The sequence below is a fragment of the Salpingoeca rosetta genome (assembly GCF_000188695.1).
Source record: "Salpingoeca rosetta unplaced genomic scaffold supercont1.14, whole genome shotgun sequence".
NCBI lineage: Eukaryota > Choanoflagellata > Craspedida > Salpingoecidae > Salpingoeca > Salpingoeca rosetta.
Window position 1 is genome coordinate 765,267 of NW_004754920.1, and position 13,242 is coordinate 778,508.

The 13,242-nt window shown below is 55.9% G+C and overlaps 2 protein-coding genes across 2 annotated transcripts in view; one reads left to right on the forward strand and one right to left on the reverse strand.

Moving 5' to 3' along the window:
* Positions 1 to 138: 138 nt before the first annotated feature.
* On the forward strand, positions 139 to 12,459 carry PTSG_12420 (uncharacterized protein). The gene is made up of 32 exons (XM_004993100.1): positions 139 to 396; positions 738 to 820; positions 970 to 1,390; positions 1,575 to 1,668; positions 1,896 to 2,009; positions 2,225 to 2,282; positions 2,512 to 2,603; positions 2,789 to 2,925; positions 3,196 to 3,328; positions 3,540 to 3,904; positions 4,101 to 4,218; positions 4,367 to 4,441; positions 4,658 to 4,781; positions 4,985 to 5,241; positions 5,385 to 5,466; positions 5,626 to 5,689; positions 5,914 to 6,020; positions 6,262 to 6,344; positions 6,534 to 6,657; positions 6,844 to 6,948; positions 7,073 to 7,149; positions 7,371 to 8,104; positions 8,305 to 8,372; positions 8,525 to 8,619; positions 8,875 to 8,970; positions 9,136 to 9,203; positions 9,359 to 9,436; positions 9,708 to 9,766; positions 10,361 to 11,378; positions 11,523 to 11,592; positions 11,730 to 11,849; positions 12,149 to 12,459. The coding sequence occupies exons 1-32, from the start codon at positions 206 to 208 to the stop codon at positions 12,302 to 12,304; spliced, it is 5,466 nt and encodes a 1,821-aa protein (XP_004993157.1). The 5' UTR covers positions 139 to 205; the 3' UTR covers positions 12,305 to 12,459.
* Positions 12,460 to 12,584: 125 nt separating this feature from the next.
* Positions 12,585 to 13,242, reverse strand: part of PTSG_06270 (uncharacterized protein) — a gene marked incomplete at its 3' end in the record, with an annotated part of 4,519 nt that continues 3,861 nt past the window's right edge. The window contains exons 8-9 of the mRNA XM_004993101.1: positions 12,881 to 13,242; positions 12,585 to 12,669 (exon numbers count right to left, since the gene is read on the reverse strand). The exon at positions 12,881 to 13,242 is cut by the window's right edge and continues 899 nt beyond it. Of these exons, the coding sequence (XP_004993158.1) occupies positions 12,585 to 12,669; positions 12,881 to 13,242 (447 nt within the window). The remainder of the gene's footprint in view (positions 12,670 to 12,880) is intronic.

The window sequence follows — 13,242 nt, forward strand, 5'->3', positions numbered from 1 at the left end:
CAGCGGGGATGGTGCGTGGTGGCCGACGGTGTGTGTGCACGAGACGCACGAGGCGCAGGAACAACCGCACCACCATCACCACCATCACCGCTGTCCTGGTTGGCAAGAAAATTCATGAACATTTTACTGTAACTTTCTACAATCACGACCTGGTTTGTTTGTTTGTTGTGGTTGGCGACGAAAAAACCGCCAGGACACACACACGATGCCACGACCGCCAGCAGCTGCACAACGCGCTGGCAGTGCAAGCACAAAGAGCACGAGAAGCACAAAGAGCAGGAGAGAGCTCGCAACAGGAGCAAGTAGCAGTGAACGTGTACGTGGTCGCCGTCAACACCGATCTGAACCGCGCAAGGAGGAAGCAAAGAAGCCTCATCGTCAGCAACAGCGCCCGCCGTACGTGAACATATGTGTGTGCGTGTGCGTGTGTGTGTGTGTTTCTGTCTCTCTCTCTCTCTGTCTGTCTGTCTCTCTCTCTCTGTCTCTCTCTCTGTCTGTCTGTCTGTCTCTCTCTGTCTCTCTCTCTCTCTGTCTGTCTGTCTCTCTCTCTCTGTCTGTCTGTCTGTCTGTCTCTCTCTCTCTCTGTGCCTCTGTCTGCGTTCGCGCGTGTGCATAAATTTATGCATGCCAAAGCTTGTGCACTTCTTGCGCGCACAGATGAGCGTGGGTACATTTGCTTTGCTTGATGCCCACACGTCTCGTGCCTCTTGATCTTTCAACCTGCCTGTGTGATCTAGGTTCACGCTTGAGTTCACAGAGGCTGCACGATCCCCCTCCCCACGGGGACGCCGCCACGGCACAGCGTCTCAAAGCCCATCCCGTATGAGATTTCCTGGTCGTTGAACTCCATTCACCTTCAAACTGAGTGTCCTTTTTGTTTTGTTGATCCAGCTTGCCGCGCACATCTGTACACTCACGAGCACAAAACGCCGCCACGCCGCCCACCTTGCTGTGTTCCTCTGTGCTCAGGCCATACCCTGCAGAAGGCGGCAGACTCTGACGTGTGGAAGCTGCGTGTACCCAGCAAGGAGTGGCTGGAGAAGTATGGTCTGGGCAAGCTGGCACTGCCCTTTGAACATCACCTGTCAAGGCGTCACAAGGCAAAGCTGGAGCGGCGCAGAAATCGCCTACCACAGCGTCATGGGGCGCCAAGCAGCGACGACAGCGATTCCGACGATGACAGAGACACCGGCGACGACGACGCTGATGAGACGGGCGCTGCGAAAAGAACGCATGTACATGGGGGCAAAGCGGAGGCGGAGAGCGAGGACAAGCTCGATGAAGATGAGCTTGCGGCGCTGCACGTGTCTGACCTGAAGGAAGCGCACGCCAAGACCACCGCCTGCCGCCAACTCGTACAGCAGCGCCTGGACTGGCTGTTGGAAGGAAGGTACGGCAAACATCCACTGCGGCCACAAGTCGTGACGCGGTGTCTTGTGCGTGCCTCCTGTTGGTGTTGGTTGGTGTTGGCTCGTGTTCCCTGTGTCCACTGGGCGTTATTATCTTGTGTGACCTTTTCCTCAGCCTCACAGCACATGTCTGCTTGCATGTGTGGTTGGTTGCGTGCGTGTCAGCCGCGCACATTTCGGCGCGTTGACCGGTGTTCAGACCGCCATCATTATCGCCGATGATCACAGCGACAAGCGGCGCCTCGTCGACCTCCTCTGTGTGCGTGTGATTGTGTGATTGTGTGTGATTGTGTGTGTGTGTGTGTGTGTGTGTGTGTGTGTGTGTGTGTTTGGCCAAGCGCGTCACACCCATTGCCCCCCCCCCTGCTTCTCGTACACACACATGCAAATGCGAATGCTTGCTGGATATGAATCGCTGGATCACATCCAATCGATAATTTTGTTGCGTGACCGTGTGCGTTTGTGCCTTGTCCACGTGTTTGACAGGAGCTGCTTGAGGACCAAGTGCTGCTCCATCCGTCCATGCAGTGGATTCGCGCAACCGCCTCTGCCGCCATTCACCATTTTATGCCCGACACAAAGGAATCCAGTCTCAACCAGGTCTGTCAGCTCTTGTTTTGTTTTGTTTTGTTTTGTGTTTTTTTGTTGTTTTCTATTGTGCTGCTTTCTATTGTTTGGGCGTGTTTCTGTTTGCTTCCTTGCTTCTGCGTTTACATCAGCGGCCGTCTGTATGTGTACATGCACCCGCTCTTGAGCCATCCCACCACCAACACGCTGTGCTGTTTGCGCGTTCTTGTTTCGTGTGTGCACATCAGGTCTTCAATTGGCTGCAGCAGCAGGCCCCTTTCGCGCCAGCCCTCACCGGCCAAGAAGGTGCTGCTAATCTGTTGAGGTTTTGATGGACTTCATGTCTTGACACCACCCTCAATGTCACTCAGTCACTCTATGCTTGCTAGTGCGGCTGCTGCGGTGACCATCATGGCAAAACACATACACACACGCGCATGAACAATCAATGCTCCACCGCCCACACACACACACACACACACACACACACACACACACACACACACACACACACATACACACACATTATGCACAGCTCGCAAGAGCGTAGCTTCGTTGACGCCGGCGCAGACGCGCGCACACCAATCTGCGACGTTCTCCTCCCTGCTAAAAGGCCTCACCATCCGCGTAAGTGCAGTGATGGATGACGCTGTGCCGCTTCCTGTTCGCGTCACGACAGAGACACTCGCCTGATCATCGTTGTGCGTGGCAAAATTACTCCACCAACCATACATCACGACACCAACACCATCTCTCCATCTTTCATCACTACCCTCACCTTCTGTTCCCGCCCCTCCTGTCATCACCGCCAGTCTCGCTCGTCGTCGCCGCATGGCATCTCCGCCGGTTATCGCGAGGACGGCATTGACGTATGTCGTGCTGTTGATGCCGCCCTCGACCACCACCCGCGCCCGCGCCGCATCCACCTCATCCTCGGCTCCCCGCCACGGTCTGCTCCTGCACAGTGTCTGTCTGGGGTCGTGTGTGTGTGTGTGTGTGCCTGTGTGTGTGGTCGTGTCTGTGGCTGTGTATGTGTGTGTGTGTGTATGTGTGGCTGTGTGTGTGTATGTGTATGTGTGGCCGTGTCTGTGTATGCGCGTGTGTGTGCCTGTGTGTGTGAATTCCTCTTCACCTACGCGGTCCCTTTGTGGATCGTCATTGCTTCATGATTCGCCATCGTCACCAGTACTGTGCTCACCCAACTCTCATCGCTGTACAGCCGATCGGACGAGCAAGTGCTCGATCATGTGCGCCGCGCCCTCGCCCGCGCCGGACAACACGTCCGCCTCGATGTCGTGTGCACACACGCGCAGAACCGCCGCCTCCTCCAGCTTGCACATCAGCTGGCCAAAGTGCGGTGACCGTGTGGTCTGCGCGCTCCGTGTTGAGGATTGAGTTCGCTGTTTGCACACAGCGCGCTGATTCACGGCTGCACTTTTTCCGCGAGTCTCAACACTCACATATAAATCCCAACACAAATGAACATGCACACATACACGCACTTCCTGACACCTTACAACCAACACCACCACCGCAACCACCACGACCACCACGACCTGTCAGGTTGGGCGGGGGCGGCGGCACGTGCTGAATGTGGAGAGCGGGGAGCTGTGGAGCGATGACGTGCGGGCGGTGCAGCGACACCTCACGCGCGCAACGAAGACAGAACGCGCAGTGGAGACGGCGCTGAAGGAGGCGGTGAGGATCGCACACGTGCAGCAGCTGGCAGAGGACGACCGGCGCCGGGAGACGAAACAGAGAACACAGCCCAGGCGTGGTGGCGGTGGCGGTGGTCGCAGGCGAGAAGCTGGTGGCAGGGCGAACAAGGGATGGATTGTTGGAGATACAAGGTCATCACGGCTGCGGATGAAGCAACGTGATGGCGACAGGACACATGACAAGCCAACGACCGCCACCAGACGCGTGAGGTATGAACGGTAGTCACACCTGTGCTTGTCGGGGTGTGTTGATGGTGCTGCGTGTTTGTGCTGTGCGCAGTTGGCTGAGGTCATCACCGTCATCCCGTACAAGACACGTACACGCACGCGCACACAGAACCAGTTCAACTCCGTCCAAGCGCGTGCACCATCTCACGTCGTGTCACCTGCCCGCCACGTGCCACAGACGCGACAAGCGCGATCTCTCGCGTGTTCCGGCACACGATGTACCGCCGCATCTCCTCGGCAGCACGCGCTGGCTGCACAAGTACGGCCTCGACGTGCGCGGCCTCTCCCCATACACGGTGCGCAGCATGTAATGTGTTGTGCTGTGTTTGTGTGTACACGTGCTTGTGTTGTGCTGTGCTTGTGCAAGGGCGTAAGTAAACATGTGTGTGCAAACCACGCTGCCAGCGTCCCTTCACCACCCCTTGGTCCCTGAACATTGAACAGGTGTTTGCGGATGTGGCTTACACGTGTTCAAAGCCTGGCCTCTATATTGGACGAGAGTACAAGACCATGTGCAAGGTACACATCCAGCCACACGTCTTCAGAACAGCCACGCACACACACACTCATGCACACACGTACACACATACACACACATACACTCACACACACACACACACACTCACACTCACATATACATACACATGCACACACATGCCTGTCTTCGTGATCACTGCAACACCCTCACACTTCTTCTGCCACGTGTGCCCCCTCCCCTTCGCTGCTTGGCTGCAGGTGATGTGGACAGACGGCGCCGAGCGAACGGTGCACATTGATCCGGCGCGCGTGCTGATTCTTCGCCGCCAAATCGCTGTTGCCAAAGACCTCTACACCCGTCGCCTCAACTGGCTCGGAACAGGTGCGAGCCACTGGCCCTTGGCGCAAGATGCCAAGGGCGGGTACACTTGAGTGTTCAATGAGCTGTTTGGGTGATCATATTGTATTGCCTGCGACACGTGTTGCTTGTGTCTCACATGATTGTGTGTGTGTGTGTGTGTGTGTGTGTGTGTGTGTGTGTGTGTGTGTGTGTGTGTGTGTGCGTGCGCGCGTGTGCTTTTTCAGGGTCGCGCCGGCTGTTTCCATCCATGCAAGAGTCGGTTGTCACCATCGTGGTGGAGGCGAATGCAAAGACGCAAAAGTCATGGCCGCTGTTGCTTGCACACATCAAGGCAGCACTGCAGGAACAGGTTGTGCATCGCTCCCACTTCAACGTCGTGTTGTATGGTGCACATGCACACAAGTTCAGCCCAGACGTCGTCCCCGCCTCCAAATCGTCCATCCGACACGCATGGGAATGGATCAAGTACTTTGACATTGAGGTGCGCTTGAATGGTTGTGTGTGAGCGTGTGCCACATAGACGTTCTTAACGCGACAGCAGCATGCTCCTCTCCGCGCCTCTGCCATGGCTCTACTGATGACGCGCGTTACGTGTGCACGTTGCCTTTACGCTTACACTGGCAGGATTCAAAGGCCAACAACATCTACGACGCAGCAAAAGCCGCCATCGATAACCTCAGGCCACAGCGCCACGGCACCGAGCATGGTAGTGTTGACATGCCCTCCATTCCCCCCTCCATGCTGACCGGATTGCGCTGTGCTGATGCACTCTTGTTGATGTGGGCCATAGCGGGCGATCAACTCTGATCAAGGGTTGTTCTGCTCATACTCTTTCGTTTGTACGCTTTCCTCTCTCCCCCAACAGGCATTTATTGGGTGACTGCGTCTGGCAATTCGCAAAAGTCTGAACCGACCATCGCTTACATTCGGTGCGCTGTTATGTGCGTGCGTGTGCGTGTGTGTGTGTGTGTGTGTGTGTGTGTGTCTGTGTCTGTGTCTGTGGCTGTGTCTGTGTGTGCGTTTGCCTTTGTGTATTATGTGTACCTCTGACAATCTGTATTCCTGTTCACGTCCCCGTGTATGTACATGCCAATCAATGTTGTTAACGAGCAATGGTATCGCGCTGCTGCCTGATTTGCACGTGCGCTCGCAGAGAAATCCTGGCTGAAGGACACACGCACATGCACATGCTCTCGTACAATGCACACCACGTTGAACGCACTCGCGAGCTGCACCAACAGCTGGCCGAGGCCGGTGGAGGTGAGCCATGCTCATGCTGTTTGCTGCCCTCGTTATCGTGGCAAGAACGGAAGCTAGTTGAGAAGCAGGGAATGGGGAAGACGAGGAAATGAGTCGCCGCACTTCACAAGGTGCCACAGCCTGCTTTTTCGACGCTGACATGTTCATCCACACTATACTACATACACTGCGCCACAAACACATACGTCGACCCACATACATACACGCGCACGACACCTTTTTGCGCGTGCGCATATCTTAGGGCGGTACCAGTTTGTGCATGAGGAAGGAACAGCGCTTGATGAGGCGCACAGGCAGGACAAGTCCTGGACAGCGACGCAGGAGGTGCTGTCGCCGTGATGGGTGCACTTGTTCGGCTGGGCCTGTGCCTGCTTGTGTTTGTCTGTGTGTGTGTGTTTGTCTGTGTGTGTGTGTTTGTCTGTGTGTGTGTGTGTGTGTGTGTCTTTGGTGCAGTGGAGCATGTGAGTACATCGCGCGGTGCTTATTCAAAAGTGTTCTCGCGCTGTCGTGCAGGCTGTGGCTGCCATTGCCGCCAAATTCAAAACCAAGGATAGTGCTGAATCCCGGGCGCTGTGGAAGAAGGCACGAAATGCACACATTACACAAAACCCAGGGAGCATTGCTGAGTTGCATGGACGTAAGTTGCACACCGCATGTGTACGTGCGCGTGAATCATGAACTCTTCCTCCATCGTCCTCTTGTCTCTCAAAACTCCGATAATAATTTACTCTGCTCACACGTCACAACTCGTGCGCATGCGTGTGTGTGTGTGTGTGTGTGTGTGTGTGTGTGTGTGTGTGTGTGTGTGTGTGTGTGCTTGTAGCGCCAACGCTGTCGCTGGATTCGTTACGGAAACAGCAATATGCTGTTCTCTCCACGTGGATGCACCAACGCACGCGCACGGCCCTTCACGATGCCCTTCGCAGCGGTGAGACGACATGCAACCTCATCGCTCCTGGGGTTTGTTGCCGTGCAATGCCTTCGCCCTGCCTTTGTTGCTGTTCCTCCTCTCACCCTCGCGTCTCCGTGTGTACGTGCGTGCTTGGGACAAGATGCACTGGATGAGAGTGGATCTGCGGAGGTGGTCTGTAAGTCATGCGGCACAGACACGCTGCTCTTGCAGCAAGAGGTGCGTAGTGGCAGATGAGCCCCTGCTCAGAGACTTGGCTTTGACGCCATACATATGCAAGAACCTGCGCAAGCAAACGCCCAAACGCGCGCGCACATGCACATGCACACTCACACACATACACACATGCACACATGTACACGCACACACACACACACTCTCTCTCTCGTTTGTCATCTCATACCTCCGGCGTTTGCCTCCTCCTTCCTGCTGTGCTGCAGATTGCGCGCGCTGACGAGTACGTATCTGTGCTGGACGGGATGCTGACGGCGCTTCCTGCTGAATACGCGCTGGCGGCATTCAAGACCGCAGAGAAGAGGGGAGAGACCGTCCCTGCACACATTGCGGAGGAGTTGAGGAGGAGGAGACAGGAGGAAGTACAGCAGCAGCTGGACAGGGAACAGCGCAACAGCGCTGATGATGACGATGGGCGTGGGGGCGCCGGCAGCAGTGCGGATGAGGGCGGCGGCAGCGCACGCAGCGAGGGCATGCGCTCAGAGACCGGCAAAGACAGCAGATTGGCACAAGCACGAACACAGACCACCACCACTATTCCAAACACAGGTGGAACAAATAGAGGCGGGGGCAGAAGCGAACGCACACAACAGCTGTCCACTGCGGCTGGTGGTGGTGCCGGCGGCCGAGCTAGAGCGAAAACGCTGCGTCACGGTGTGCCCGCTCACGTGCCCCTGACAAGAAGCACGCAGTTGCGACAGCAGCAGCTGGAGCGTCGGAAGAAGAACAACGAGAAGGGCGCGGGTGACGCTGTGCGCCCATTCACGGCCCGATCTGCACCGCACACACGAGGACATCGCTCTGCAGCCACCACCGCGGAAAACAGCACCAGTAGCAGCAGTGGCATTGGTTGCGGGTCAAGTCGACGCGCCAACTCCGCGGGCACAAAGAAGAGGGCAGTGGCCAAACAGCACAGTTCATCTGACAGTGCGCGAAGCAGGTGTGTGTGTGTGTGCGTGCGTGTGTGTGCGTGTGTGTGTGTGCCAATCAACAAATGTGTGGGTGTGCTAAGTGTTCGTGTTGGCCTGTGCTTAGTGGGGGTTCTGCCTGTGCCGTGCCCTTTGTAGGACTTCTGTGTGTTTGAATGCATCATCGGAATTACGGACTTCATGCCCACTGCATGGTTGTTCTGCCCATCAGGCGGTACATGCTCATCAACACCCCTGCGGAGATGACTGGTCCCCAGCGCGGGCCAGCCGTCCCAGCAGGTGCGGCGGCGGCATAACTGCTGCTGTTTCCCTCTCAATCCGTGCGCCTGACTTGCTGCAGCAACATGCAACGCTGCTTTGCTGACACCACTTACAATTTCTCACCACAAATGCACACCACGCAACACCCACGCCCTCGCGGACATTCGCAGATGCGGGCGACAACGTCACTGTGCCCGGCCTGGCGAAGGCGCCGGTCGACATGCCGTGCACGTCCAAGAAGTGGCTCGCAAAGTGCAGCCTCAAGGTGGGGACTGCCGCAAGGATGACATGACTTGCATTGAGCGAGCAATAGAAACATATAACGCCGGGGCTCAGGCTTGCTGTGCGCTCACTCATCGCGCTTGTGTGTGTGTGTGTGTGTGTGTGTGTGTGTGTGTGTGTGTGTGTGTGTGTGTGTGTGTGTGTGTTTGTGTGTGTTTGCTTCTCTGTGTCATACATATTTCTGTGTGATGTGCCCTTGCACTGTTGTTGGCTGGTGGTGTATGTCTGCTGGCTGCAGAAACTTCGCCTGACGATGGACGCCTTCCTGGCCACCAACAGTCTTCTACACGAAGAGCAGCACGTCTCCACGCTCGCGCGCAACGTTCAGGGAGAGGTCAGACCGCGCCGATGGTGTGTGGGGGGGAGGTGGATGCGATGTTGCATGTGGTGTGCAAGTGTCCCGTCTTCTATCTGTTGGCTTGTCCTCCCACATGGATTTCTTTCAGTTCTTGAGCGTCTGTCGATATTCACACGTCAACTACCCGTTGCGCGATTTCAGTTTGGCTCGCTCTTCCCGGTGAAGACGCACACGAACATCAAGTCCAAGAAGAATGCTGGTGCCTGCTGGTGAGCAATGTCGCGCACATGATTGGCACACGTTAACGCACAGAGACATCGTAATCACCACCGTCACCGCTGCCGCCCTTTGCTCACTGTTGTGTACTCGTGGTTGTGTTTTCTAACACCCCCGCCCCCTCCGGCTCTGGACTTGTGATCTGCAGGTACGTGATGGCAAAACCACAAGAGTTCAGCGAGTACCTGAGCAAACTCTCACGCGTCCTCACTCACTACGAGCAGCGGTACGTCTCCATCGTGAATGCATGCATGTTTGTAAATGTGTGTGTGTGTGTGCCTGTGTGTGCGTGCGTGGGCGTCTTAACGAGATGTTGGTGGTTCTTGTTATTTTGATCCTCCTGCCTCACCACCTCTTTCACCACCGCCACCACCGCTATGTTCTTTTCCTCTTACCGTTTCCTCTCAATCCCTCACACACACACACACACACACATGCTTGCGCTGTCCCCCACGTGGCGCCCTGCTCCAATCGTGCGATGGTGTTCGTCACCACAGGCTGGCGTGGCTCACAGATGGCTATCGCCGCGTGTTTGGACATTTCCAATGCAAGGTTGGTGCGGTGGATGTTGTGTTCACGTGCTTCCTGCTCCCTAACATATTCATTCCCATTTGCCGCACGATGATAACCTGTGTCTGTATGTGTATGTGTGTGTTGTGTTCTGTGTGCACACATGAACCAGCGGCTGTGGATGGCTGTCGATACGTCTGGATCCATGCACGACGCTCTCCCGTTGCTTAAGGCCGCCTTCTCTCACCTCATCGACGAGCACGTACGGTGTCTTTGTGCATGCGTGTGTGTGTGTGTGTGTGTGTGTGTGTGTGTGTGTGTGTGTGTGTGTGTGTGTGTGTGTGTGTGTGTGTGTGTGTGTGTGTGTGTGCGTGTGCGTGTGTGTGTATTGTGTGCGTGTGTGTGTCCGTGCGTGTGTCGGTGCGTGTGTCCGTGTGGGGGGTTGTCAACAGCTGCATGAACCATGCCGATGTGTGTATCCAGCGTCCGTTCACTTTCACCACCGTACATGTCACCTACTCACGCATCCACTCACACATCCACTCACACGTGCGCACGCACCCTCACACACATGAACGCACGCACACGCATGCATTTCTGTTTGCTCCCTCTGCGTCTGTCTCCCTGTATTGCTTATCAGTGCTGGAGAAGGAGATTCGGGCGGTGAAGATCTGCATGCGGCGGGCGCACGAGCTCAAGGAGGCCGTTGCGTCCTCAGTTGGCCGGAAACAAGAACCAGTGGACAGCGATGACTCAACCGACGGCAAGCAGCAACAACAGCAGCTGCAGCGCCAGAAGAAGAGCACAGGCGGGCAAAGTTGCGACACAACAACGGCATCAACGGCAGCGACAGAGGGACTCGATGCTGACATGCGGCGACTCCTTCGTTTGCGAGACCGCGCACGGGCCGCTGGTGCTCGCCGCCTCCGTGATGACGACGAGGAAGATGATGGTGATGATGATGGTGATGATGATGATGATGATGATGATGATGATGGTGATGACGATGGTGATGGTGATGACGACGATGATGACGATGGTGATGGTGATGACAACAATGACTCGGCCGTGCTGTCTCGGCAGATGACGCGAACCCCACGGAGCACGCGGTCGACACAGCTGCGACGGATGGTCACGGAGTTGCGGTACAAAGAGGAGGGGGAGGAGGAGGGCAACGAACATGAACGACGTGGCGGAAGGACAGCTGGAAGGAACCAGGCGCCAAGTGATGGTGATGACCAGGACAGTGATAGTGGTGATGATGACGGTGACGGTGACGATCGTCATGCAGATGAGCGGGCTTGGGAGCACGAAGGGCATCTGATCGATGACGATGCCGGTTTGAACTACAACGACATCATGCGAGCTGTAGGGCGTCGTGCTGCCTCTTCACCACCACATCACCACCGCCACGCTGATGCGGAGAGCGACGCGGGATCTGTTGACACGTCACGGCTGCATTCGCACAACCGGACCGTGCGGCTCCTGGCAGGTGCAATGAGTGACGCGGACATTGACGATGTTGTCAGCGACGACGACGATGATGATGATGATAGGCATGGTGTGCACAATAGAGAGCGCCGTCACAACAGAGCAACAGCGAGGCCACGACCCCACAACTCCAGAAGACATAGGCCTGCAGGATCGGTGGTTCTGAGGTGCGCTTGTCGTTGTTTATTGGTGTTGTTGTTGTTGTTGTTGTTGTTCTTCTTCTTCTTCTTCTTCTTCTTCTTCTTGCAAGTGTTTCGTTGGTTGCTTACACCCTCATCAATTGCTGCGCTTGCCTTGGCCTTGGGGTGTAGCAATGTCCCCCGATTGGCGACGGAAGAAGACATTGTGGCCATGTTCCGGCGACGTCACCTGAAGCCTCCGGTCAGAACATCTCGCTTCATGTGCACACATGAGATGGCCGCCGCAGCCCCGTGCGCTTTGCTTGTGCCACGCTGGAATTGAAATCTTGTTGTGCCTAACACCTTCACCGTTTGCTGTGCTGTCCATTCTGGTTGCAGTTCAAGGTTGTGATACCCTGGGACGATCAGCGCGAGGAAAACGTGGGCACGGCTTATTGCTTTTTCCACCTGCTCCACGACGTTACTCGTGCTGCACAGGCGAAACGCCTTCACTTGCAGGTGCGTGTGTGACTGTGACTGTGTGTATGTGTCTCTGTGTGTGCGTGTGTGGCTGTGTGTGACTGTGTGTGACTGTATACGTGCGTGTCTGTGTGCATGTGTTTGTGTGCATGTGTCTTTTGTGTGTGCGTGTGTGTCTTTGTGTCTCTGTGTGTCCCTCCCCGTCTGTCCTGCTTTCTTCCTGTTTCCCTTCTCGTGTTAATGTCGTGAGGATGCCTGTTGTGCAAGTCTGTGCTCTTGCTGGATCGCTGCCCACCCATGGCGTGTATCTCACATCGGCACTGGCCTTGTTCATCTAGGGGCAAACGATATTTGTGGCAAAGCGTGCAAGCAAGCAGGACATGCTGCCCCACACATCCAAGGCGCTGAGCGAATCTCTGCTCACTGTTGGAAGCAAAGCCATTCATCAGCACTGGTTTGCTTCCAGCCTGGCGTCCTCCTCTGCCACACTGTGAAGTGCTGCGTTTGCTTTGTTGGTTGCCGCCCGAACAAGAACAGCACCACACAACCACCACGTTGCAGTTGTTTGACAGTAATTTGTTATTGTGCCAAGTCATTTGATTGCTATTGCGACAGCACCGACACGATGCATAAATTATCTCGAGCTGAAGAACGACAGCACACACACACACACACACACACACACACACACACACACACACACACACACACACACACACACACACACACACACACACACACACACACCACAAGCGTGTGCAACACGTTCAAGCTTCAGAAAGAGCCAAGCGATGAAGATGATGAGGAGGAGGACGAAGGGTGTGCAGGCTTGGGTCGCATTCGATGTCGTGGGTGTCCACTGTGTAGCAACGCGCGCGAATTTGTGCCTCAACTGGCATTTCAGCAGAACCACGCAGATTCACGCAACGTCATTTCAACACACACACACATCACATCACATCACATCACATCACATCACAGCACAGCACATGTCACATCACACACACATACACATATCATGCTCAGATAGACACTCACACACGTGGCACTCGGGTGCACATACGTCTGACGGTGGTTTTTCCTTGGGGCGCCCAAGGATACGCGGTCCCGCCATGGATTTCTTCGCCTTCTCTGCCTCGATGTCTGCAGCGCTGTATTTGGCCGGACCCGGACCCTCAACTTTCTGCTCGTTCCACCCACGACCTGTAAACGTGAAGGAGGGGCCTACGCGCGTTTGTGTTGGGTCGGGCGCATACTGCGGCCCAGGCGTTTCGAGTTTGCGTGGCGTCTTTGGTCGTCCGGTGATGATGGCGCCTGCCTTTGCTGCCGCTGCAGGCGCCGCAGTCGTGTCGTAATCCCACGGCGCAGGGCCTGTGTCTCGGGGTTGTTCTTCGCGTGGCGGCGGCTTCCCAAAGGAGACCGCGCCGCGCCC

Coding starts and splice junctions, on each gene's coding strand:
- PTSG_12420 (XM_004993100.1), top strand. CDS start 206: ATGCCACGACCGCCAGCAGCTGCACAACGCGCTGGCAGTGCAAGCACA. Junction 397..737: donor CGTCAGCAACAGCGCCCGCC/GTACGTGAACAT, acceptor TGTGTGATCTAG/GTTCACGCTTGAGTTCACAG. Junction 7,150..7,370: donor CGCTGCTCTTGCAGCAAGAG/GTGCGTAGTGGC, acceptor GCTGTGCTGCAG/ATTGCGCGCGCTGACGAGTA.